Here is a 25,688-nt window from a genome sequence, read left to right on the forward strand (position 1 = left end):
AAAGAAAAAAATAGATAAAAATATACTTTTTATCAGCCCTGGATTACAAAAAAAAAAAGCTTCTTTTATCAGCTCTTCTGCTGTGAGCTGATTAGCACATTCAGTGTAAAGCCATGTAAATGGATTAAGGCATCAAGTAACAGCAAGGTGCTCAGGGTGCACCATTTCCACCAAGTACAGCCTGATTTGCAGTCGTCCACCACAGTTACAGCTTTGTCTGGCCTGACGCCAGAACATCACCCATGGACTGAAACTGCTGGTTCCCACATACTGATCAGCCAAGCACATCGGCACCAAGTCTCATCCCAGCTCTAGCAGCAGGTCTCTGGATGGCATCACCCTCTGTGCCCTGCCTCTCAGGAAGCGGGTGGCTGCGGACCACGGAGCCGGTTCCTCAGACCGGCTTGCCTGTTCTGGCCAGAGGCTCTCCTCATCTGACACGACTCCTTCAGAGTCAGCGATTTTCTCAGCATTTCAAGGCAGGCAGACACCTGCCCATGCCTGCTCCTACTGCAGCCCTCCCTTCCTGCATGCAGCAGGCTACCCTCTTCACCTCTGAACATGAACCTGCCTTCCTCACAGCCTTGCTTCCTTTTTGGCATATGCCCAGGCTGAGAAACCCAATCTCCTTCCCTGTAGGGCATATCTCTGCAAAATACACCCCATTTTCCACTCCTGGATGAGTTGTCAAAAGCAAGTCATGGTCATTAGCCTTAGAGTGCACTTACGTCTCCTCAGGCAGTCTTTCAGCTGTCAGAGGAGTCAGTAATGGATGCCCTAATGCAGCCTGGGAATTAGTGTGCTGGCTGACGAGCACCCCAGCTCACCACAAGCCCCATGCAGGACTAATTCTGAAGGATTCGGCACCCTTCTCGTTTTAGCCATCTTCTAGTCAAAGCTGTGAAGGCTCTCAGCCCATATTGAGAGATAGGGACAAAAACTCTTGACATGCCTAGTTCAGGCACCCATCTTAAGACAGGATTGAAATACCCTCTGCCAGTATCTGCATCTCTCCACCAACTACAGAGTGCAGGGAATGACCTGATTTGTACTCTGACGCCAGAGGTCTAGCCCAAACTCAGCGAGTTTAGCCTTCACTATTAGCAGACCCCATACAACTACCCTACAGGACAATAGCTATATTCCATGTTAAACACAAAAGCCCAGAGCTACATGGAGTCTGTTTGGCCACAGAAAGCCCAGGGACCCAGTTCTCCTGACAAGACCACCTCGCCATGGGAGTTGTTCAAGGCAAGTCAAAGACACCACTGCCAAGGATGTTACCACTATCAGGGTAATAGGGAATCAGCTACTTCTGTGGCTCTGAAATAAGCTCTCTGTTCTGACACCATCTGTGTGCCTTCAGACTAACCACTGGGGTACCTGAGAGCACCTCTGACTCCTGGGGAGTGCTCTTACATCTGCCAGATACTGATCCCCAGCCATCAGGTCAAAGCCAGATGGACCTTGAGCCCACTAAGAGGATGAAGATTTCTATAACGCTCCAAACATTTATTCCTTCATTCTTTTCCTGGCGCTGTAGCTGCAAGCGGCTGTGATTTATTCCCCACTGCAAGAATCACTCTATGCAAAAAGCCTTGGAAGGTTGTTAAGGCTGTAAGGGAGGCATCATGGGCAGTGAAACTGCGGAAAACAGCACTTTTTTTGTTCCCTTTTGAAGGAAGGCTCCAGGAGGTGTGGCTCCTGCCCTGGTGACCTTGAGAGGCACAGCCAGGGGTGCCTGGGACTCCCAGTCCCACCACTTTGCCCAGAACATGTTTGCAGCCTTCTCACCCTCAATACACCCACCAAAGATTTAGTAGATGGGTCACCTTTTGCTGGAAAAGCAGTTTCCAGCTTTCTCTGACCAGAGATGTTTCAATTGAAAGTCTGAGTGGGTATGCAGATTTCTGGGGGGAGGGAGGCAGAAAAGTGTAAGGTGGAAAAGTTTTTAATTCTAACTTCCCACAAATCCTTGGAAAATAGCCTTTAATCAGATGCAGAACAAGAACAAGATGCACAGCTATATACTATCCCAATCACAAGTTAAACTGCACTAACATCTTAAGCAGGATGACAGGATGAAAAAAGCTTCAGGGTACAACAGATAAACAATCACATCAAAAGCACTGCTGTGTTAATGAGATAGTGGCTGCTTTCTTTCTTTGAAGAATACATTCTGAAAAAGCAGATTAAAAAGAGGAAAGTGACAAGATGAATAGTAGAGACTGAGTGGTTTATAACATAAGGAAAAACACAGATCACAAAATCTTCAGGTAGCTTTCTCATGACATACTGAGAAGAACAAGCAACCTATTCTCTGGTAAGAATATTATATACTGTGTTCTTGGAGAGGGCTTTTGAACCATATGCTATCACTCTAATGTAAGTGAGCACACACTGATGAAAAAACAAGCCAGAGAATCGTGGGGTTTAGAAAGTGCTTGGGAATCACAAAGTCAATTTGAAGCCTCTCTGCTTGTTATGTTTACACTCACCATGGTTCACATCTTAAAACCATGATTCAGCAGAATTGGAAGCAGTTCATGAAGAATCACTTTATTCAGCACTGATTTTGCTTAAATCAGTAGGGCTAGCACGTATCTGTAACACGAGGTGTTAGAAAGGGGGAAATAACAAACCAAGACAAAAATAAAGCCTTTGGAGCAGTTATCAAGCCTCAACAACTTCAGTCCTAACAGATGAAAGTTTTAAGCAAGCAAGACAAAAGGGGAGCTTTACCATAAACCTCACACTTTATCATGTGTTTCAGCCTTAACCACGTCCGCATCTCCCAATATCTGCAAGACCAAAAAACAGGTCACCTGTGCAGTGGTGACAAGGGGCAGCCCACAGTACCCTCTGCCCCTCCCTGTGCACGGGTGGGGCCTGGATCTCCACCTGCCCACTTGTAGCAGTGTGCTCTACTCAGCCACTTCCTGAGCCCTAGCAAGTAACCTGAGGCACCTCACTCACCTTTGTTCCTTCTGTCAATAGACACAGTTAATAAAGGTGGATCAATCATATCTACAATGAGCAGCTGTAAAATTCCCTTTTAATATTCTAATGAAAATAGAGATTAACACTATTTTTCCCAGTCTCAGACCTAGTGCTACTATTTTCTTTCCCACTCAGGTGGAAAAGCTGAACTGAGGTGTGCTATCAGCATGCAGAAGAAGCAGACAAAGTGAGCAGTGTCTGATTTGCTTTGAGTTTGCCAATTCCCTTCCAGGAAGTTAAATGACTAAAGCAGATTTTTTTGCAGAATACAGTGGTAATGGAAAAAAATCAAAGGAAGGACTATTGTATCATCTGCCTTGGCTTTGGAGCAAGGCTCAAACATAATTTCTTTTTCTGCAGAGCACAGAGAGCATTAGGCACTCTAAAGTATTTAAGAGAGAAAAATTGCCATTTCTAAAGGTTGTCATTAGAACACTGAACCACTTATGGTTTTGACGGTGGTTTTATCCTGCTGTCAAAGTGTCCTGTGCAAATTTTAATTGGAATAACCTGTGGCTGGACCAGATGAAAGAGAAAGGACATTCTCTTGTAATTCAATAAGAAAGGGACAGCCTTCTTTTTAACTCTGCTGGGGTTAGATCTATTCTCAATTTGTTCCGGGAAGTCATGTTTGTTTTCTGGACTTAGGAAGTCACTTTCAGTCCGTCCTTCTGTTGAGCTTGACCTCAAAAGTAAGTTTTGTCCAAGGATCCCAAAATACTTCAAAAATTAAAGGTTATTCTTTGACTAACTAAGCTTTAACTGAGATGCTTTCTAAAGATTTATCTCCAGCAGTTTAAATTTATTTCATTTTTAATCATTCACATACTGATAGATGTTTTGCAGCAAAATCTAGAACAAATTAAATTAAAGAGTGGTCCAGAACTGCTTCAGGGAAAAAAAAAATAAAAAGAAGAAGAGCAGCAACCTCTTTGAAGGCAATCCTTTTGATTACACCTGCCCTAAACCAACTAGACACATTCCTTCTGGATAATCACATCTCATAGTTTAAGAAAACATGCATAGAAAGCTGTAAAAATTGGACTAAGTCAGACTCCCATGAGAACAGCTTAACGGTAGTAACATAGAAGAAAGCACTCTGAGCATGTCTGAGTATTCTCATAAGCACAGGTATCTGTCCTGTCTTACATCTTGACTCACTGAATAGACATTGAGCAGAGTCAACACTTAGAGGATCAAATTCTCATTATGGTATTTGAGAAATCAAACCTTAGCCCCAGTACGTGCCATAGGCTGTAAACATCACATTGAAAATTAACTTTCCTTGCATCAGGTTTTTTTAAACAGAATCTCCATATTACTTTGATTTTTATCCTTACCTGAATCAGGATGAGTATAGTGATCCAGCATGAACGTAAAAAAGTTGGATAGCTGAATAGGGAAAAGAAAAGAACAAACACATACTAATCAGTTTAGGGGATGCAACAAGCATTAACATTCTCTTTCCTTACTCAATTACTAGCCATTTCCCATTTAGGGGGATCTAAGACAGTACTGTACGTTCCCATAGCATCAGCCTACAATAACGACACAACTTGTGTCCTACTACAAAAAATGGCTTACTCCTTTCCTTCTTTGCTATGAATTAGCAGATTGACACTATATGAATACATACAAAGTTCCAGGGCTGTATCAATGCTGCTGACCTTTTTGGGTGTAATTCATCTTGCCCATCATGCAGACTATTTGCCTAGACTTCCTTTATAGTCAATAGAAAGAAACTGCTACAACGCACCAAACTGACTTTAGACACTGGTGCTAGGATGAACACAGAGCCCTGGAAGTTCCTAATTCCCTGTATTGACCCTAAAGGAAGCCTGAGCTGACATGCTGAGACACTGATATCTCTGTTGTACGTGTCTTGCCTCACAGACACGGTTAAGATCGCCCATAGTGGGATGACCTGCAATCCCTGGCTAACAGAGCTGTTCTACAGGAACCTCTAACCTAGGTACGGTTGTATAGGCAGAATGGTGTCCTGCTGCTTACATAATTTTTTTTTATATATATATATATATATATGTGTGTGTGTGTGTGTGTGTGTGTGTATATAGATATAGATATACACGCACACACATATACACACAACTTAATTAGTTCATGTGTGAGGCAGGGAAGTGGTTTTATTATAACAGGACACAGCTTTGTAGGTAGAAATAACCACACAGCCATTTTGTTTGTGCAACTTCAGTCCTCTGGGGATAACATAACTGCTTGTACAGGAAGAATTGAAGATTACAAACCTGTAGTTGATCTTGCTCATCAGCATATTCGATTGACTGAAAGATACTCAGAGAATAGCGGCGCCTCATCTCTAGCCGGGCCATTGTAAAGCGGTACCAATTCTGGATAAGGATAGCAGCTCTAATGACTGTCAAAACAGAAAGCAATGGAGCACATGTGGATGCAGCGTAATCTACAATGAAAACGCACATGCTACCTTTGCGGAATTTTGCAGACAGATGACAGATTCAGTCTATTGTGCACAGTTGACATTAAGATGGAGCTCTGTAAAACTGAGACTTAAGAAGTGCTTTCTGATAATGAATACATGATGCATTTACTGTTTCTGTCTTCAGGGACAGACCCCAAACTAGCTGACTTGCTCAGGCCTATACTGTTAGAAACCTTCCCCATTTCATTGTCCTGAAGGCAGTACCCATGTAAGAAGTCAGACATGTTCAGCTGACGGGCAGTTATGTGGGTTTTGAGAAGGTAAGGAAAGGAAGAGCAGCAGTTTGGCCTACCAACAAAACGTATTTCTTTACCAAGCTGCAGTAAAAAGCTTCAGACTGCAAGCTGTAACATGAGCACTGTGTAATGACAGAGTTTGTAACAGCCTCTTTTAACAGAAAGTTTTTGCCTGCACAGCTGTATCAGCAAGCCAGCAAAATTCAAACCTTAGGGTAAAATATTAACAAATGGTATTGAAAGGCAGAATAGTTGCTTAAATAGACATGCCAAAAGGCACACAGCTATATCTTTGGCTAGCTTAGTGAACAAAGGAACACTCACCCCAAGAATTCAATGGGACATGTCAGAATACACATCCCACTCAGCACTTTAAGAAATTGTGTCTACTATTGTCCCTACCTGGAAAACTGCTGGAAACTTCACTGAAGGACAGTCACCAAGACTGCACCCTAGGGTGAAGGGCCTGCTGCCTACAGGCCCCAGTCATGCCACAAACAGATCACATTCCCTTAGCTGCTCAGAGAAAAGTTTATCAAGCAGACAACAGCTGGTGGCACAAAGAGGTCCTGGGGTGGGCGTTGCCCTGGGCGGAGAGCTCCTCACACGTATGCCAAGCAGTTACTGCTGCATAAACAGTGGCCACCAGCGAGAGCTGTGCAGAAGGACAGGAGCTCCAGGAGCTGATGCCCACCTGATCCCTCCCCACCATGCTGCCAATCCCCCCTGCTACTCCTGGCACCCAAAGGGCAGCAGGTCTCAGGAGCTGGGGCATGAAGCGTGGGTGGCAGCAGCACCAGCAGCAGGAAGACAAGAGGAAAGGTGGGCAGCCATGCCCTCAGCATTACAGGTGATCACTGCAACTCTGATAGACCTGGAGGGAGGAGAGAAAGCAGAAGGCTGGAGGGGCTGTGCTTAGCCTGAAATAACCATGAGCTTGGGAGAGGGGCAACAGATGAGCTCAGCAGTAACTTCTGCTGTTCCACAGAGCTGTGACTCTCTAATGCTTTAAGGATGCTTATCCAGAAAGATCAACTAACTTTGAGAAAAGCATTCCTCGGCCACTTGTTAACTGTTTTTTTTTAAGATCAGCTAGAGAGGAATAAATGCACATTTCATATACTTAGGGCATATGTAAGTATGGATTTATCTTCCAGAGGAGGACACCATTTACTATATAAAATCGGAACAAAATGCAACTACTGCCTCGAAGATCTAGCAGCTGAAATAATGGCAAATTCAAATCAAGTCATTTGCTCAAATTATGGTTAGAAGGGGACTCCGTATTAACATGCTTAGCCCTGCAAAGCACTAACAGGGGCGGTCAAGAGGCACTACATGCATCACTGCGTAACACCGAGAGGAAGACAGAGAGCAGGGGTATTGGATCCTGCACCTGTCCCAGTGCAACCACATTGCCACTGCCATATTCTTGACTGGCAACAAAAAACAGAGTAAGGTAGGAGGCTGCTCTCAAGAGATGTCACACTTACTCACTTAAAGTTGAACATAATTCTTTCTTGACTGGTTCCTTACCTCTTTTTCCGTACCTCTTTTTCCACTGTACTCTCAACAGGATACCAGTAAATAAGTAGACAGGGCCAGAAATGTCAAGCCTTTCCCTCCAGCCCTGCAGCTAACACCTCACTTCAAGAAGTCTCCTAAGGAACTCAACCCTGAATAGCTCAGCATAGGACATGGAAAAAAAGTCTTTATGCTTCTGATCTTGGGAGAATGAGTCAAAGCAGCTGCAATGCAACTCTATCAAACATACAAGGACCAAAGGAATACACTGATCTTATCTCCTGATGCTCCCAAGAACTAGAGCTCATTTCTGAGCAGATGACAGACGATCAGGAGAAGCATGGAAACAAAACTGAGACGTTCTCCTGAATTCCAGAGTTTGACACAATCACCATTGCACAGTATTGCCAATTAATGAAAAAGAAAAAAAAGAGGAAACTAAAACCAACACTAATGTCTTAACATGAATATGCTTATATTTTTTACAGTTGCCAAAATGAACAGTTGATACTGAAAAACAAAGTAAGAAATAACAACCAACAATCCATACTAGTGCTTTTTTTTCCCCCTGCAAAACAGCAAAGAAAAGCTCAGTACTAGAAGGACAACAGTTTACACTAGTCAATTATTTTAGCTGATGACAAATACCAGGGATTTTGAGATTAGGATGATTTTTTTCTTAAACTGACAGTTATGCAGGTAAAGAAAAACTTCGACAGAAAAGTGAGTCTATTAATAAATGTATAACATTATGGAAGCTTTTTTATAAAAATGCTTACAGGTGCCATAACAGCACATTGTTTGCTTATTTTACCATTATAAGTATACAGTATAAAGTGGGAAAGTTTTCTAGTCCAGATAAGGCCAAAGTCAGTAAAGACTCCCATCCTACAGATATTGCATCTGTCCTAGAAAAATCCCCCTGCCTGAAGGAAATGTAATCCTTATATGACTAAGAGCATCCTTTGTACCCTACATAAACTCCCGAGACCTCTCTTATTTTCTGTCCTTTCTGGAATTCACCACCACAGATCTGAAAGCCTGACACATCACAGCAAGACTGTCATCAACTTTTCTGTTTAGAAGAGTACCAAAGGGGTAAAGCACATCCACCAGCACAGAAACTGATTTCCAGCATCAGAACCATTAAAATTCCCATTAAAGCCCCCCTGGGTTGCTTAATGGTCCTGAGCACTTAACACGGCACAGTTCCACTGGTACCACATAAGGCAGATATATATCGACCACTATGGTTAATGTTGCAAATCTAACAGAACATTTCCTGTCATTTTTCTTTTAATTGTACTTATTACAGCGCTGTTATTCTCAGGACTGAGTCAGAACATGATTTTCACACTAGGCTAAACTGCATCTGTAAAAGAAATTGTTATCAGTTGCAGAAGGTCTCTACACCAGCAAGTACCTGTTAAATTCATGTTATTATTGCATTAGAGGGACGTACAGCCTCAGGCTGCAGATAAAGTGACGGTTCAGCATCATTTGACTACTGCTGAAGTGCAGAAAGAATACCCTCCAACAACTGGAGAGGACAAAACATTGCCAAACAAGCACACAAAATTATAAGCCAGCTTTGGGGTAGCAAAGCCTGGTTCCACACCAATGTGTATTCATGGCTGTAGACTGAGAAAGAGTACAGCTCCTTATGCCCGCTCCAGCCTTTTGCACCCTCAGAAATATTCTCCACTAACTCGTCTCTGAGGCCCTGCAAGGCACATATACGCATAACATGCAAACCCGAACAGGAAGGGCCACTTCCCAGTTACAGGTCATTCTGGGACTCCAGAGGTTTCCATTCTACTTCCACTGCTGTGGCTGCCAAGTAGTGTACACGAAGCTGAGGGCTACCCTTAGATCAGTCAGCTCAGATCCCTGTAGCCATGACTAAGTGCTCCTGCTTCTTAGTCACCAGTTTCCTGTGACTTGTGTCCTTGCTTGGTAGCCAAAAAGAGCCTTCCTTTTCAACCATAGCTGTTCAGCATAATAATCTCCTAAGACTATGCACAGTGCCACATAACGTGGCTCTCAGCAGACCTGCAAATTGTGGTTTAATGACAAACCTTGAAAGAGAACACAAAGGGTCTGAACAAAGCTCTGAGCCAATCCTGGAACCCACCTGCCTGTGCAAAGCCTGGTGTGTTCATACCAGGGTGTGGTATGATTAAAAGCAGGGGGATGATGCATTAGTTTTTTAATTGAACGTTTAACCAGGTACTGTGGAGACTTTCAACTGACAGCCTCAGTGACTGTCAGAGAGAATTTCAGGCCAGGCACTTGGTATGGCAGAAAATTGATTCTGAGAGTCACATAATAGCTCTGCTTTATTACACATTTCATAATCGGGGTCACTCAGCAGCAGGGAAATTGGGGCAGTTTGCCCAGGAATCCCGTGTTGTGAAAGGCCATAAAAGGTCCCCCTCAATACCTTACCCTGTATGCTTTGCCAGTGACAGAGCGAGCACAGACACATCTGAAATTAAGCTTCTGTCCCAGATACTGTGAATCTTTTCCGACCCAATCTGTAGATGTTAGCGGTGGTCTACAGTTGCCTTCTGACCTCAGCCAGCATCTAAAAGCTATGCACTCTTTTCAAAACAAGATAATTAGAAAATAATTTTCTCTGAACAAGTATTTTGACAACAGGACTGGGGGGAAATCTTACCCTGCAATCCTCTTCCAGTGTTACAGAGAGAACAACCACTGACCCTGAAGACAAAGGCAGCACTCACCTTTCTCTGACCTTCTGTCAGCTACAGAACTGCTGCACCCCATGGTTCCGATGATGCTGCCCATCAGTTTTAATTGCTGCTGATATGAAGCATGTTTCTCTCAGCTGTTAGCGTGACACACATTTCCTGTGTTTTTCCTTCAGTGATGAGGATTATAGGCTTCTGGGCTCCTGGGCTCTTCCTAGCACTCCTAACAGGGAGAGGATTGGGAGGGAGGGAGAGGAAAAAAAAAAGCACTTGACAACGCAGAATCTAAAGTACCTACAGCTCATAACAAATTACTGTACATGTCCTACACAAACGGGACCTGACAAACCGTACTAGATTTCTTTTTCACATCTGATCACTATCAGCTTGCATTCAAGACGGATGAACTCAGCAATTAATACAGTTTACTCCTTACATGTTAGCTGAAAGTTAATGTGCACCAGTGATTTCTTAATCTGAAGCATAGCTATTTAAAGCCTTGCTACTAGGGACAAGGGACTACAGAGGCATATTACTCTTCATTCTTGTGATTTGAAAATCAGAACTGCAGAATTTTAAGGACTTTAAACTACATCTGATACTACTGCTAAAAAACCCCCAAACCTCAGCCCTCCTAACACTCTATTGATTTGAAAAGGTGCCGTACCACCCCCTTTACCACTTCATCCCTCAGTGACACCACCACCAAATTTACAAGGAGAGACAGTGCCATAGTAAATTGCTTCATTATCAGATTTCATTTAAATAAAACACCAAATTTTCTGTTGCATTTCTACTGAAACATTCTAAATAAAAAATTCGGTTTCATTAAATAAATGAACAAAGTACATTTTGCAGTGTGGCCTTTTGCATTTTTCTCCTGGCACTTGCTCAGCTCTTCACCAACTGGCATCATTCACTAATGCAATGCACTTTCTAATCAACAAGTTGAAATTAATACAATTCCCCTGAGATACAAAATGGGTTAATTTCTAAGTAACAAGAAAGTCACTGATGCTCTTAGAGAGACTGAACTTTGTTTTAGCTAAAGATTTCTTATATGATCACACTGACCCTTCTCTCTCCCTGTCTCCAGGGATACATATTTCTCTCTAGGATGTCTGACATGTCTAAATGATTGCATTTGTTGTTTTGTTACATTGATATTCATTTTCTTTTAACTTGAGTTTTAAAACGAAGAAGAAAATCATCAGCATAAAGTGAATGCTTGACTACTATTCTTTTCCTTTGGCTTTACTAGCAGAAGTAAAAATAACAGGAGGATAAGAGAGAGAAAACAAATGCATAACTAGCCTATTTTCAATTTCAATACTTAGAATACATTTATTGTTGTAGGACTATTTACAGTTTTTATATATATTATATTACATTACATTAATATCGCACAACTGTTTATTGACTATTTTCAGGGTCCTACAACACAAGGGTATCCTACATTTGAGCTGGGTCTGCCACCTTCTGAGTCAGTATTTATTTCAGGAAAGAAGGACTTTAGGTTTTTTTCCCCACAATGGACTGCTTTTCTTCCTTCTGAAGGAGCTATCATGAAATTCAAAAAAATGCTGTTACATTAATTTTGAGCCAATCAATGGCTTTGACAGCATCAAATACAGCACTGGTATTGCTAATAGCTCAGATTTGTCTTCTCTCCAAATAACTGTTGTTTTCCTGAATACCGTCTCCTCACTTGCCCTCTTAGGAGAATCTAAAGTCTTCATTAGTCCATCTCAAACCAGCCAGCCATGACTTGAATTGTGATCTGAAGACTAGGACCAAGAGCAAAGTAGAGCTTACAATCAAAGTCCTATTGCAGCAAGACCATCTTCATCAAAGGCCAGGTCAGCGTGTGCCCAGCAACCAGGCAACAGGAGCCGCAAACAGAACCATCGCACCTCTCAGGTCCCCACCCAAGCCATAGCAACCAATGGGCTGTCCCAAGAAACAGGGATCTGAATCACTATCGCACCTTACTTTCAAGAACTTAAGCTTTTCTCCGAGTCATCCCCCCTCTTCCCTCCACCCACCTCTAAATTCATGGACTTCTAGCACCTCCTTGAGCAAAGAAATATAAAAGATAGAGACATAGGAACAGAAATTTTATGGTGACAGCAGTAAATGAAGCCTGAAATGTATAATCAAAGTTTGGAGGAAACCTTGCACAAATATATTCTGTCATCAAACCTCTTAAAAAGGCCAAATCTGGCCATCAAAGAGCTAATCCAGGGGAATAATCATCCCCTTCAGTCCCAAATGTCTGCATCCTAAAGTGGACATGGCAAACATTCCAACTACTACCCTATTTCCTGATGGAAATATTTCTTATTTCCTGTTGGCTTCTCAGGTGGCTACAAAGCCACCCTGACTGCCAACCTGCATGTCCAGACTCCAGACCAGCCACACCTATTGAAGACTCCAGCAAGCAGGGTCTCCACCCAGGCCCAGCAAATTCACTTTCTGCCCTTCTGGTCTGACTTAAGAATTGGGAACAAGGGGAACAAGCCACTGTGGAAAGAGCCAGTGCCTCCCCCAGGCCAGGGCTCTCCATTGCTCCTAACTGAGCTGCTCCAAAGGAAGAAATCCCTCCCGTCCCGCCTCCCAGGGATGCTGGTTCAGGCCAACTCCCACTCCATGCCCAACCCAGCCTTCCTAGGCAAAGTGTAGAAAAATACCAGGCAAAGGCCATGAAGGCCTTCCATTGAACACTGGAACATTGAAAAACAAGCCTTTAAAACATTAGAGTAATTTCTGTAAGCTATTTACTACGCAGTGTAGCAATGTCTGATGAAGAATCATTTGCCGTTACAAAATCCCCTTACGTGTTGGCTGATGAAATAGAAAGCTGGGCTTTTACCAAGGTATTGAAAAAAGCCTCAGAGATACAAGATAGCCGGAGGAGAATTTGGGACATAATGTTGCGTTAGCATTCTGGATGCTATACCGCTGATTTACCCTTAAGAGAGAATGTGTCATGTTCGCTAAAAAGCAGGCAATAACTCAAATTTCTACAAGCTAGTGATCTGTCCCATTTTTAGATACAACTCCAAGAAATTGCTACATTTCTCTCAGTTCAGCAAAAAGGCAATTTTGCGACGGACAGGCACTGAATACACAGCCCATCCACTGAAGCAAAATAAAATGTCATTCCAATCACACCAATAGACATACACCAAGCTAAGCCGGAGTGGCACATGCTGGTCTTTTTCTGGATAGGTGCCACTGAAGGTTACACTGCAGCAAGTGCTCAGAAATTTGGGTTTCAGAACCTGAGCTGTCAAGAGCCTGATTTACAGAGATAATGAATCCCCATTTGATCCGGATGTAATAGGTGCTGCCCAAAATCAATCATGCCTTCAGTTTGTCAGTCACGTAAAGACCAGGCTGCCTCAAGAATAATGGAAATCTTGTAAAGATTTATAGCTGACTTTTAATGAAATCAGGCTGCAGGTCCTTTGGGCAGAGAGCCATCCTTTCAAGCATACCTTATCTTTTAAAATTAGATGAGCTGTGCTACTGGCAGACAAGTGCAAGCTAGGTCAAGCCTGAGGATAAGGAAGCCATACAAATAAGAGCCACTAGGCTTTAACTTCTTATTCTTGCTTCATTCCATTTGTTTCTTACCTTTGATAAGCAAAGAATGAAAGGTTCCTCCCTTTTTTTTTTGTTGGTATGGGATTTCCACAATTATGCGACTTTCCCCACAAGTTGTTTCAACAGCTATCATCTCCAGCAACATGCCTGCCTTCCCTACTCAACCCTTTCTCAACCATATTTGTGAACAGGTAGTTATGATCTCCTCCCATAATGTGTCTTATAAGGTACATGTGGTTGGAGAGGTGATGAGATAGGAACAGTTTTCTCCATGAAGATCAGATGGATGGATGGGTGGATGCTTCCAGTAACAGGGGCTTTCCTTTGATACCTTCTTGCTATCAATTTTTTAATTTTCTGTGACTCACAGACTCCCTTTAGAGTTGTTTTTCCTTTGGAAATGAGGGCTGCAGAGGACTGAGAAACAGATGCCATAACATGGGTTTATGATGGATTTGCTTCTGTGCATTGCTGAGGGAATGAAGCAGGAAAGAGCAAAATAACCTAGAGAAGAGAACCCAGACATTAAATCACAACACCCAGGTTAGCACCTGCAGAGGGACAACTCTTCAAAACTGTCTTGTTGCCAGAGCTGGGATTGTCAAGGATGGGAATCTAGAGAGGAGTTAAAGATTTCATCAACTAAAAGACCCACCCTGCAGAAAATGGGATGAAGCAGCGACAGCCAACTAACAGAGTGAAAGAGAACCTGGCTATGGCACCCTAGAACTGTAATTTTGACACCAACACTGAATCTGGTCTGCCAAAGGGCTGATATGAGAACATCAAACATAGGCAAAGCAGTATGCGTTTAGATCTCTGTTATTTTACACCCATGGGACAAACTGACTTTTCCATTAAGTGACTTTCAGTGATTATATATATGTGAAAGAAAGAAATGAGAAAGCCCTTTTGTTTACAGCTGTTTCTTCAGCCTGCTCAGAGAAGCAAGGCTAAGCTCAATACAGAACTGAAGGAATAATTTCTAGCAATGGCTGTGTTAATAGATCTCAGTGTTTGGGCCAGGAATCAATAAGAAATGGATGTAGTAAGATACCAGAAAGCCAGCAAAGCCTGAAAGAGAATAGGATGAAGACACACCAGCTCATTAAGGTGGACTCTTATTCCTGAGCCAAAAAACGCACTGCAAAAAGAAATAAAAGAGATGCAAAGGTGTGAACATGCAGAGATTGTTCAAGCAATGCTCGAGTTCAGGAACTGCATGCAAATCCAAAGAAAATCTGTGGAAAAAAGATGGGAGAATGCCAGTTCATGTTATTGACAATCGATAAAGGATACATTTACACAAAACATTTGCACTTTTTTGTGCAGAAAATAAACAAACAAAGCAAGCAGCCTAATTTTTTGTGCAACAAGACTTTGCAGAGAGTGTTTTTAAAAAAGAGAGGGAGTAGCAAATACAAATGCACAAATGGGGTACAGATCACCTTGCAGTATAAGGAAAGCCATCATGTCACTTTCCAGAAACATTAAATGCCTCTAGGGGGAGATTCCTTCAGGGAGCAAGGAGAAAACTAAAAATCCTGAAGCAAAGTTACTTCTAGTAAACTGGACCCAACCAGAGCATAAAAGTCAACAACAGTTGTAGCTTATTATCCTGGAGAAAAAGGAAAATCTGAATCACGCACTATCCTGCAGTTAATGAGGAGGGTTTTAATGACATCCCATTTAATTCTCCTTACCTGAAGAGGGAAAGTGGTGAAAAAGCAAAGCTCCAGAATAGATTAAATATGTGTTGAAATCTGAGCCAGTTTAAAAATGAAATTCATGCTTCAGCTGAAATTCATATTGGTTTTAATAAAGTTTAAGTTAAGCATCAGAACAAGGTTCAAAATTATCATCCTATAAATACTTTTTCCTAAAACAAAAAGCACATGAAATACAGTAGTCTCAAAGCTGTTCGATCGCATCTGTACTCAGAAGTTCTGGATAACTGATCCAGTCCAGGTCAAACTTTATAGCTTGAAGCACACTGATTTTTCTCAGGATAAAATCATAAAGAGTTGCATATACATCTGTCATTCCCTACACAGACTTAGGATGAAGTCAATTTGCTCTTTAAAAGTGTGCTACAAAATATATATATATATATGCCCCACCCAAAGATATTACCTGTTTTTTCTTTCTGCTTCAGCAATACCAAGATTTTTTCCACAAGAGTACCTTTAGAAGATTCTTTTTTTTAAGAGAAAGCAGCACCTTTTTGGAAGCAGAACTGCACAACGAGGAGTGCAGCTCTGCAGAACAGGTGCTCCAATTCTCTCTGGGGCTCTGGAGCTCAGGAGCTGCAATGCACTTGCTCTCCACCTATTTATACAGCTTCCCGAGAGGAAATTTCTTGAGCACTGCTCTTCAGAAACAGTCGGGGGAAATGCCGTTTTCATCGTCCAGCCTGATGTGAAAGCTCATGGCTGCAGCCCTCCAGCTGCGCTGTACATGTGCTGTTGAAGAGCTGTTTTGCCACCATGCCTCCTGAATCTCAGGCAGAGAAAGGGATGGACTGAAGTTATCTGCTTCGCATCTAAAGTCACATGATCTCTTTCAAGAGGAACGGCCTTTCTGCTGTGTTGAGGCAATGATTTGCATTTTGGCAGATCTAGCACACTGGAAAAAAAACATAGGGGCTGTCCAGGTATTTGGTTATCTGATATGACTGGCATGGTTATAAAAGCCCTTAAGGAAAAAAAAATACTGAATTTACCACGAGGCATTGTATCTGTATGCTAGTGATATAGGTGTTCTCCAAAACACTCAGTCATACCCAGATAATGGGACAAGTATGAAGCACTCAAATCTTGCGCTCAGAAGCACTGCACTAACGGCTGTACATTTAATTTCTTCATGTGCATGCACATGTTCTCCCCATAAATGCGTGACTAGAATTCAGTGGACTCAGTTCATGTTTCAGCTCGTCTGCTCCTTGTTCGACTACTGGAAAGGGACTGGACAAGCCAAGAACGCTGCAGCATTGCTCCCCTGTGCGGTCAGGAAGCCGTGGCGCTGCATGCTTTGAAATCAAACCCTGACCCCTGCCAGCAGGGCCTGTGCCTCTGACCTAGCTCCTCGCCATGCTGACCATGGGCTCTCAGTCACTGCACAGGTGCCTGGGGAAGGGCAGAGCCATCATACCCAAGGTGATTTGTTACTGCCCGCTGCTAGCCCCTGAGGGATCTGCTGCTTCTGGCATGCTGCAGTACATCGATACCATGGGGACACTGCAATTTTGAACACACACACACGCACACCCCACACCCCCCCCAAGCCACTCAAAATCTTAGGTGTCAGTGGAAGTACGGTATTGTAATATCACCAGTATAGTCTTGGGTCCAGTCCTCAGCATCACTCATCCTATACACCACCTTTACCCCCTGTCTGTCCTTCCACCTCTCTCCGAAAGACGGGGGGGGGGGGGGCTGCTTGCTGCTGTGCAAAGTGATGGAACAGAGCACAGCAGCCACTTCTGTGGGGTCAGCGCGGGGTGCTGTGGGTCCAAAGAGGACCGCAGGTTACAAAGCAGGCTGTGGTGGGAGGCAGCTCCACATGGATGGGCACAAGATGGGGTTCACCATGCCCCTTGCTCTGCAGCTTCTCCACATGACAGAGCCCCACCAGGACTGGATAGGGAGCAAAAGATTTCTGAGAACAGAGACAAACAAAGCAAGATCTTCTCCCTCCTGCCTCTGCCCCCAAGGTCTAATAATACTGTAGCGTGGTATTTTCAGGAAATTTTTGCCATCAGTCTGGTGACAGTTCTAAAGGCATCAACCACCACTGTGAAGGACAGAGCAATCAAATTGTCTTTTGGGGCAGACAGACAACTGCCCTTACTGTGACAGAACGGATACGTTTATTAATGTGCAAAAGATATTTAAAGTGCCAGAGCAGCAAAGCAGAAGGCACTGTGAGAATGCACTGGTTTGATTGACTGAGCTAGTCCTTTGAGGTTCTGGAGTCCCAGACACACGCTTCCACTTTCAAAGCTGTTCCTCTCCTGTGAGACGAGGCAGTAAATGGAACACATACCAGGCGCAATAATTCTGCATGACCCAGAAGAATTTTGATGTTTGTTTTTCTGGCGGGATGCACTTCCCCTGATCAGAGTTACAGTAGCTAATCATTTATGTATGATCACGCTGTTCTGCCAAAAAGCATGCAAGCAAAAATACATCATAACCTCTTTCCACTGCACTCTGGGGATACACATCATTTATAAAACATTTACTGTACCTGATAAATTCATCTACATTGGCATTTACCAAGATCTCTGCGTAATGAGAGGCTATAAGGTTTGTTCCAACGGCCAAAAAATGCATCAGAAACATTTCATCCAAGATCAATGGGAGAGGGATGAAACCCTTAGCTGTTAGGTTCTGTAGGACATAAAGCCTCCACTGTGTGTTTTCTTTTGTTACTCACGGAAGTTGTTTGTCCCCTGTCTCAGTGGTCTGATGTGACCAAGCAACCTGATAAAGAGTCAGTCTTGCTGGACTGACCCACCTCTCCAGTTACCTATGGGGATCACAGTAACATGCAACTTGAGGAAACACAAATGTGCTTTCCAAATTAACCTTTCCCGTTCAAGACCAAGGACACAGGCTGTACCAAACAAGACCATTCCCCTTTCTACATAGGGCCAAGAGAACACACCACTCCCACCACCAACGTCACACATACTACCGCTTTTTTGTTCAGCGGTCGTGTATCACACACACACTTGAGATGCTGAAAAGGGCTTTAGCAAGCGTCAACAGCTGCCACAGAAAGTAGGCCAAAAAATTCTGACAGTATGTTGTTGAGCAGTCTAGCATGACAAGAAAAAACCCGGTTACGTTGCTAGTGCAGAAATCGGGACATCCCTTTACAAGCAGCCATTCCTGATGTAATAGCACGTATTCTGTTTTCCAAATACTTTGGAAACATTAACCTCCTGACCAAGCCTCCATGCAGGCATTCCACATACATAATTCAAATTCTGCTTCAGGCCTGTTTCTCAGAAGCACCCACTACAAAGTGATGTAACCGATAGTTTTCAGAAAGACTCAAGATAATCATTGTCAAAGCGAGCGTGCCCCTTCTGAACCCTGAGCTGTGGTTCCCCTCCTCTTACCCTACCAAGCGCAAAAAATGTGACCCAACGAAGTATTTTAAAGTGCTAACCACAGGACAAGTCCCTGCCTGAATGACCTGGATGTCCAGTCATAAGAAGAAAGAATAAAAAGAAGAAATGAAGAGAGAAATAAATGTCCAGAACAATTTTAAACTCTGTCTCAGTCAGTGAGATGACAGAAATCTGTTCTCACAAATCAGAAGGAGTAGGTTAATGTGGGTGAACAGGAAAATAAATCTTCCCCCCCCCCGCCCCCCCCGCCAATTCTGGGTGAGATGATGAATAAAAGACATCAAAACCAGCATCCTTGACAAAAAGAACACAAAATCAGAAATGTGAAAGAAAGGCAGCTGTAGGGCCTCGAAAGTCCTGAAGGCCAAGAAACTAGACCAGAACACTATGAAAGGATTAGGATACCTCCTGTAAAAATGAGAACAAATTTTTTAAAAAAGGAAAATTTCCAAAATTATCAGCTGAATGCAGATTATTCTGGGAAGCAATGATTAATGACCTAATTTGCACAACTCTACCTCCCTCACAAGTTAGCTTCACCCTCCACTTAGGGCCTATAGAGATGATAGCTATCTAAAGCAGTCAGGTTTTGCCAAATCTTAGTAAAGCAACATGAGGAAAAAGAAATAGGCACAAGAATTACCTAATGACAGCTTGATCTGCATTTTGTTGGTCTGGTGAACCATAAGCTGCACAGACAGTGCAAAACCTACATCCTGAAGCCTCAAGACTACCAGACTGTCTCTTCCCAAAAGGCGCCTCTGGGTTAAATCAGGCTCTCCAGTTCAGGAGAGTACACAGATTTGACTCACACACTAATGATCAGTATGTAAAAGGATTTTTTTAATTTTTTTTATTGTTTTTTTAAAGACTGGGAACTGCCAACTACTGAGTGCAGCCATCACATACATGGAAGGGGGTCAGCAAAGTCTATGGAAATAATTTTCTTCCCCTCTATTTTCATCTTATCCTTTTGAAATTGCTTCCAATGAGAAAAAGACAAAATTTTCTACCTTGTAACAGAAAATCATCTGCTGCTTCAGCAAAATAATATTGATTTCAAGAGTCAAGGCAACTACAATATTTAGCTACAAACAATACACTGTTTTGCTTACAGGCACCGCATGCTTCTGAAAATTAACAAATGTATCTTTTACATTCCAAATAATAGTTTCTGTTTGCAACTTCTAACCACAGTCCTGTAAACACTGTACAGGTGCCTTAATTTGTACTTCTACAAGCCAATCCCCTTGGGATGTGAGGATTTAGTATGATGAGGACTGAGGTAATGCACATAGTGCAAAACCCCAGGTAAAACATAATAGGTGAAACATGGCAATTATCGTGTGGTGTAACATGACAAAACCAAAATCCCTGAATGAATGAATACCTGATGCAGACGGGCACAGAACCACATAGAAACAGCTGAGCTGCTCTCTACCCGCACAAAGAGCCATCTTCTGCAGCAGATACACCGTGAATCCACAACTAAGTAATCCTGGATATTGCTGGATGGGAACGGAGGGTGAGTGGATAGCACGAGCAGCTCCACCAGCTTCCCTTTGGCAAAGCCACACACCTCGGAACACTTAGGCCTTCTCGTGCTACATCCACACGTAACGAAACCTTCCCCCGCCCGCCTCTGCCGGGGGTGAGGCGGGGAGCGCGGGGAGCCCCCTCCTGGCGGCGCGGCACCGCTCCGGCAGCCGGCCGCAGCCAGCCCCGCCCGCCCGCCGGCGCCGGGCCCTCGCTCGCCCTGTTGGGATCATGCCCTCCCTCTCCGGGCCCTGTCCGGTGGGGCCCGTCTGGGCCGGAGGCTGCCCGCTGAAAGGCCCTTAACAGGCAGAGGAAGGCCTGCGGCCGTTGCCGCAAGCCCTTACCTGCGTTTTCCCATACCACGGGAGCCGTTAAAGTGATTTACCCCCTTCGCTGCTCCTCTGTAGCTGAGGGGCAGAAAACGCGTCAAGATAACTTTCAATTACTACATTTTTTTTTTTAAATTAACCAGCAATTAAAAAAAAGAAAAGCCCGCGGGCCGCAGCTGAGGAGAGCTGACCCCCAACGGCTGCCCGCCCACGCGAGGTGCGGCGCGTGGCGGGGGGGGGGGGGGGGCGGCGCGCGTGGGGAGGAGGAGTCGCGCCAGCCTCTCGTCGATAAGAGCAACGCCGCTGGGGCTGGTTTACGTGGCGGTTCCATAGTGTAGTGGTTATCACGTCTGCTTTACACGCAGAAGGTCCTGGGTTCGAGCCCCAGTGGAACCAGCGCCAGGTGCCTTGTTTTCCCGCCACCTTAGTTTACATTATATCTTTTAAAGCAATGAGGCCCAGTTTGCGGTTTATTTTTTTTCCCCTCAAGACGGGCAGCCTCATAAGCACGTACAGAAAGCGCAGGCCCTGCTTGGGGCGGAGGAGGAGCGGTGTGTGGCAAGCGGAGCAGAAAGGCCCCTCAAGCAGGAAACTCCGGCCTGGCGGGATCCTTTCCGCAGCCCTGTGCAATAACACATTTTTCTAAGAGTATGAGCATAATTTAGACAATGTTGCTGCAGCGCTTGCTTTTTTTCCCCTAAAAAGCTCCGTTTCCCGCAAGAACATCAACCAAAACGCTCTCTCCACCCACCTGCCCGGCAGGGCTCTGCGGGGCAGGATTTACAAGGTTTTAATCTGGTCGCTCACCGCACCGTACTCCCTGGGCGCCATTTTGTGGTAGCCGGTAGCCCTCCCTGGAGGGAAGGCTCGGGGTGGCACAGGGGCTGTGGGCCTCTCTGCACCGAGGCCTTGCTGAGCTGCCCCTCGCCTGGGAGGGGGAATGGGCAGCTGGAAGGTTAATAAAAACGTGTCACCCCTCCTTTTAAGCCTGCCTGATGTACGGGCTGTTGGGGGACATTTTGCATCTTCCCCTGGGCCCCTTCTCACTGGCACAGCTTAGGCCCAGGCTGGCTGCTGCGGGAAGGAGCAGACGGGGCCTCTCCCTGCCACGGGTCAGAGGCTTCGTCCCTGGTGGGGCTGAACACCCGCCTGCAAGAGGAGCCTTTCCTTGCCAGCAACCAAGGAGACCACAGAGACCAGAGGCAGCCATGGCAGCGGCGGGGAGAAGCCACAGCCTGTGCCTCCCCCCAAGCGGGGCCAAGGGCGCGCGAGCACCCAGGCAGCGGTGGCGAAGGCTGCCATCTGCAAGGGGATGTCTGACCGGGGCAGACTGGAGCACCGGTGCTTTCACCTCTGTGTTTGGGGAAGTGTTTGGGCACTGGGGAAAGGCCAGCACTTTTCACAGCGCACAGCTAGCAAGCACGGGTAACTCCGTCCTTGTTCTCTGTACTGTGCGGGTAACTCCGTCCTTGTTCTCTGTACTGTGTGTATCGTCGTTTTTATTAATTGGGAAAAAGAGCCATGTCAGCGTGCCTCGGAGCAGCTTAACTTTTGAATTATAACGTGTTGTCTCATTTCGCATGTGCAAGCCTTTAGAAAAGGGTAACTTCTGGGCAGGGATGCTGCCACGGCGTCTGTCTGTGCGTGGGAGCCCTAACCAGTGCTGAGGCCAAGACGTCTCTGCAGGAGGAGGGTCCCTTAGCTCTTGAGTCTCTTTGCAGGAGGGTGTGATTTGCCTATCTTAAAGGTGAAAGAAAAATTGGCTTAACTTACGTTAATCAGGATCTTATTCAGGAACTTACTTTAATCATCATCATCTTAAGAAAACTGTTAACCTTTGTCAGTGCTTGCTCTTACTATAGAAACACTCTGGGGTATGGGCAAGCTGCAGTCAGAGACTGCAGTGCAATGCAGGGATACCTGGGCTAGGTTGTAAAAGCTCTTTTTGGCAGAGAGCACCCATATATCACATAGTGAGACCTAGCAGGATAAGGTCATGACATTAATCACCATAACGACACTAAGGGTCTGTGTGTCCTCCAGCCTGGAAGTGCAGACGTACGCAGGTCTGGCTTTCCTCTGCTTAGCTTGGTTAGCAGGGTGTGCGCAGCCCACGGGAGGTGAAGCCAAAGTCTCAGGTAAACTGCTTTCCACAGCTGGGCTCCTTTAAGGATACAGGCTCAAAGCCGAATCAGCTATAGCCAGACTTCTCCTAATGTAGTGTATGCAAGCCTTCAGTGTAGCTACTTCCCATCTACTAGGGATGATGTCTACCATGCCGATGACAGCCACAGCTCCCCCAGGTGCATGCATTACAGGGAGTGGGCCTGATCCTGGTGGCCAGCACCAGTTAACTATCTGCACCATGTTTTTTTACATTTAGGAAAAAAACTCCTTTTCAGAAGAGGACTTAAGCTCACACTTCAGACTCATGCAAAGAATATTTTCTTTCAAGAGCCAGATCTTCAGCGTGTGTAGACCATTGTAGCTCCATCCATTTCAAGGGGATCCAGCACCTGATGGTTTGACTCAAACTCTGAAAGCGTTGGCAGTCTTGCTCTCTCGGCATGTCATTATCCTGCTTCTGAGAGATGCCTGTGGTTCACACGTACATGTATAAATGTGTACGTTCCCTAACTATGCTAAAACCAAAGCATGCCAGTAACACATTTGCGCTGAGACATTGCACATCGTGAGTGTTCAGCTCCCAGACACATGAATCCGTGCGTGCCACTGTGGTTTAGCTGTCTGGCACTCTGACTTTGGGAGAAACACGAAATTGCTACGCGGAATTGCACTTCTCTCTTGCACGTGAGCGCTTTTGCCTCCTGCGTCTCCTCTGAGGGCATGTGCTCACGCATGCTGCCAGTCGATCAAGCACCACGGAGGGCTCCATGCCCATGCGTGTGTTTTGAGAGCTCGTGGATGCACAGCTCTGCCATGCTCAGAAGCAAATTCATTTCTCATAAAGAGAAAGTTACAGGCAGAAAGTGTTCAGTCTGCGTAAGATGCTGGCATGGGGCTCCTCAAATGGTGCTGGGCTATATCTATATCTTTTAACAAAGCAAAGCTAAGGTACAGACTGGAGCACTGGCCCCCGGTCATCCGTGCTGTTTAATTCTTAGCAAACTCCTGGTAAAATTGTGGTTCAGGCCAGCTGACCCAGCTGGGGAAGGACACGTGCCACGGAGCATCCCCAGGCAGGGTGTTGAACAGCCTTCACTCAGCTTTGTTCCTCCTGCTGCCATCCCAGGAGCTTTGCACCCTTATGTACCCCTGTGCCTTCACGTCGCGCCCTGGAAACGCAAGCTGTACTCTCAACTTCACAACTAAAAGCATCCCGATGACACAGGGTGGCCTTTGTGTTATTTCCAACAGTCTTGGGGAAGAAAACACACCAAGACATCTGAGGGCCATGAAAACATACCAAAATGTCTTAAGGCCAATGGGACACGCGCTGGACCTGGAAAAGATGTGTGACCAAAAGAGTGAATCTGCCCAGGCAGTTCCTGCCCCTGTTTTACGTAGCAGTGTGGATGTCACCACACTGTCCTACTTTCCACCGTTTGTACCAGCCACAGTTTTCTTGCATAATCAATGCCAGGCTAATTTTTATCCTTTTTAAAATTTTATTTTTTATAAAGGGCAAATGTAGCCCTTTCTGGTGCTGTATTGTATACTGGCTTTAAAATGTTTTCTGCCTTCTGCACCTGAAAGTATTTGTATGCTTGCCAGGAATTAGCTACGTGATTCATTGAGCAACGTTGTCTGCAGTGGCAGCACGGTTTTGCTGTTTACAGTTATTAAAATGAAGGACCATCAACACCATTAGACACAGAGGGTCTGAACTGCATAATATTTATACAGAGACTTTAATTTTAAGGCTCTTCTACTCTTCATGTGAACCAATTTGATCTTTTGAATGCTACAGACACATTTTTAAACAAAGGCTGCCCTTTTTTCTGTGGGGAGGGAATTTTATACCTGGGGAGCCACCAGTCTTGAGGGTGTCCCTTTGGATGAAATGATAGCTGTGCTATTTCTGAACACGATCCCTGAGCTATTGCATTTCTCACACAAAATCAAGACCAGGGTTGAAGGGTGAAACTGACCATAAACCAAGCTGGTTTTAAACTCCTTGGGGTGATGGGGGAGAATTTGGGTTTGCCTTTTTAAAATACGGTAGGCGATTTCTCTCTGTGTGGGCAGCTCTGCCTCCTGGTGACCTGTGCTTATGAGACCATTAGGCGAGAGGCTGGAGCCCTCGTCTGGTTTTCCAAGAGATATGTGGATGAAGGTATTTAGGGATTTTTAAGCTGGGATTTTTAAGCCCATGGGATTTAGATACCCAGTGCTCATCAATGCAGAGAGGGACTAGATACCTGAGTGTTTTCAGCAGTTCTAGAAATCTGTCTCCGTGGCAGCCCATTTTAGACCAAATGGCAAAAAGAGGGAGAGAGCGAGCCTTGCGTGGATACTGTGTAGAGCCTGGAGCAAGATGCCACACTGAGGTGGATGCCCAGAGTCTGTCCTGGTACCCTCAATGAGACTCACGTTTTTTCACCCCCTGGCTGGACCTTCTGGTGGGTCTCGCTGTCCCGAGAGGGGTGCTGCGTATGAGCGTGAGGCCTCTGAGAAAAAATCAGGAGCAGCCCCCTGCCCTTAGGAAAATGACCCCGTTCCTGGTGCCTGGGATGAGCTGCCCTGCTTGCTCGCCCTGCCATGCATTGATGCTCCCCAGTGTTTGGGGGGAGCTGGCCCAGGCCCATGAAGCAGGATGGCAGTGGCCGTGCGGGGGTCTGCCTGTGATAACCCACCCTCTCCCTAAGGGTAGATTAAAGTGGGATTGATTAAAGTGTTGGGTTGAGGAGGTTAAAGTGCTCGAGGCTGAGCAAAGCAACGAGACCCCTTGGCAGGAGACTCGTCCGGTCCATGTCGCACACCCTGGCGAGGCCGGGATGCATCGGTGCTGGAGGTGCGACTGCAGAGGGATGCTGTACCTGACATCCCATTTACGGGGCATTCCAAGCTTGTGGGCATCCAAAGGCAGGTGAGATGAACCCTGTCCAGGGGACTGTTTCCAAAAAGTCAGCATCCTTGTTTGCGCAGCATTTTTTGAATGGA

At 45.0% G+C, this 25,688-nt stretch overlaps 1 protein-coding gene and 1 non-coding gene across 5 annotated transcripts in view; one reads left to right on the forward strand and one right to left on the reverse strand.

The window, feature by feature from the left end:
- PPEF1 (protein phosphatase with EF-hand domain 1) overlaps positions 1–20,755 on the reverse strand; it is a 40,996-nt gene extending 20,241 nt beyond the window's left edge. The window contains exons 1-4 of one of the 4 annotated variants that reach the window (XM_087757327.1): positions 20,580–20,755; positions 9,984–10,173; positions 5,265–5,392; positions 4,341–4,392 (exon numbers count right to left, since the gene is read on the reverse strand). In XM_087757327.1, the coding sequence (XP_087613453.1) occupies positions 4,341–4,392; positions 5,265–5,392; positions 9,984–10,047 (244 nt within the window). In that variant the 5' untranslated portion in view covers positions 10,048–10,173; positions 20,580–20,755. Of the gene's footprint in view, positions 1–4,340; positions 4,393–5,264; positions 5,393–9,983; positions 10,174–15,692; positions 15,855–20,089; positions 20,312–20,579 lie in introns of those variants that run through there. The other 3 variants (XM_087757328.1, XM_087757329.1, XM_087757326.1) reach the window with 3 other exon arrangements.
- Positions 20,756–20,887: 132 nt separating this feature from the next.
- Positions 20,888–20,960, forward strand: TRNAV-UAC (transfer RNA valine (anticodon UAC)). The gene has a single exon. It is a non-coding gene; the product is annotated as a tRNA-Val (tRNA).
- Positions 20,961–25,688: the final 4,728 nt, after the last annotated feature.

The sequence above is a fragment of the Nipponia nippon genome, unplaced genomic scaffold (assembly GCF_047370975.1).
Source record: "Nipponia nippon isolate SJK-2023a ecotype South Korea unplaced genomic scaffold, ASM4737097v1 scaffold_2, whole genome shotgun sequence".
Lineage (NCBI taxonomy): Eukaryota > Metazoa > Chordata > Aves > Pelecaniformes > Threskiornithidae > Nipponia > Nipponia nippon.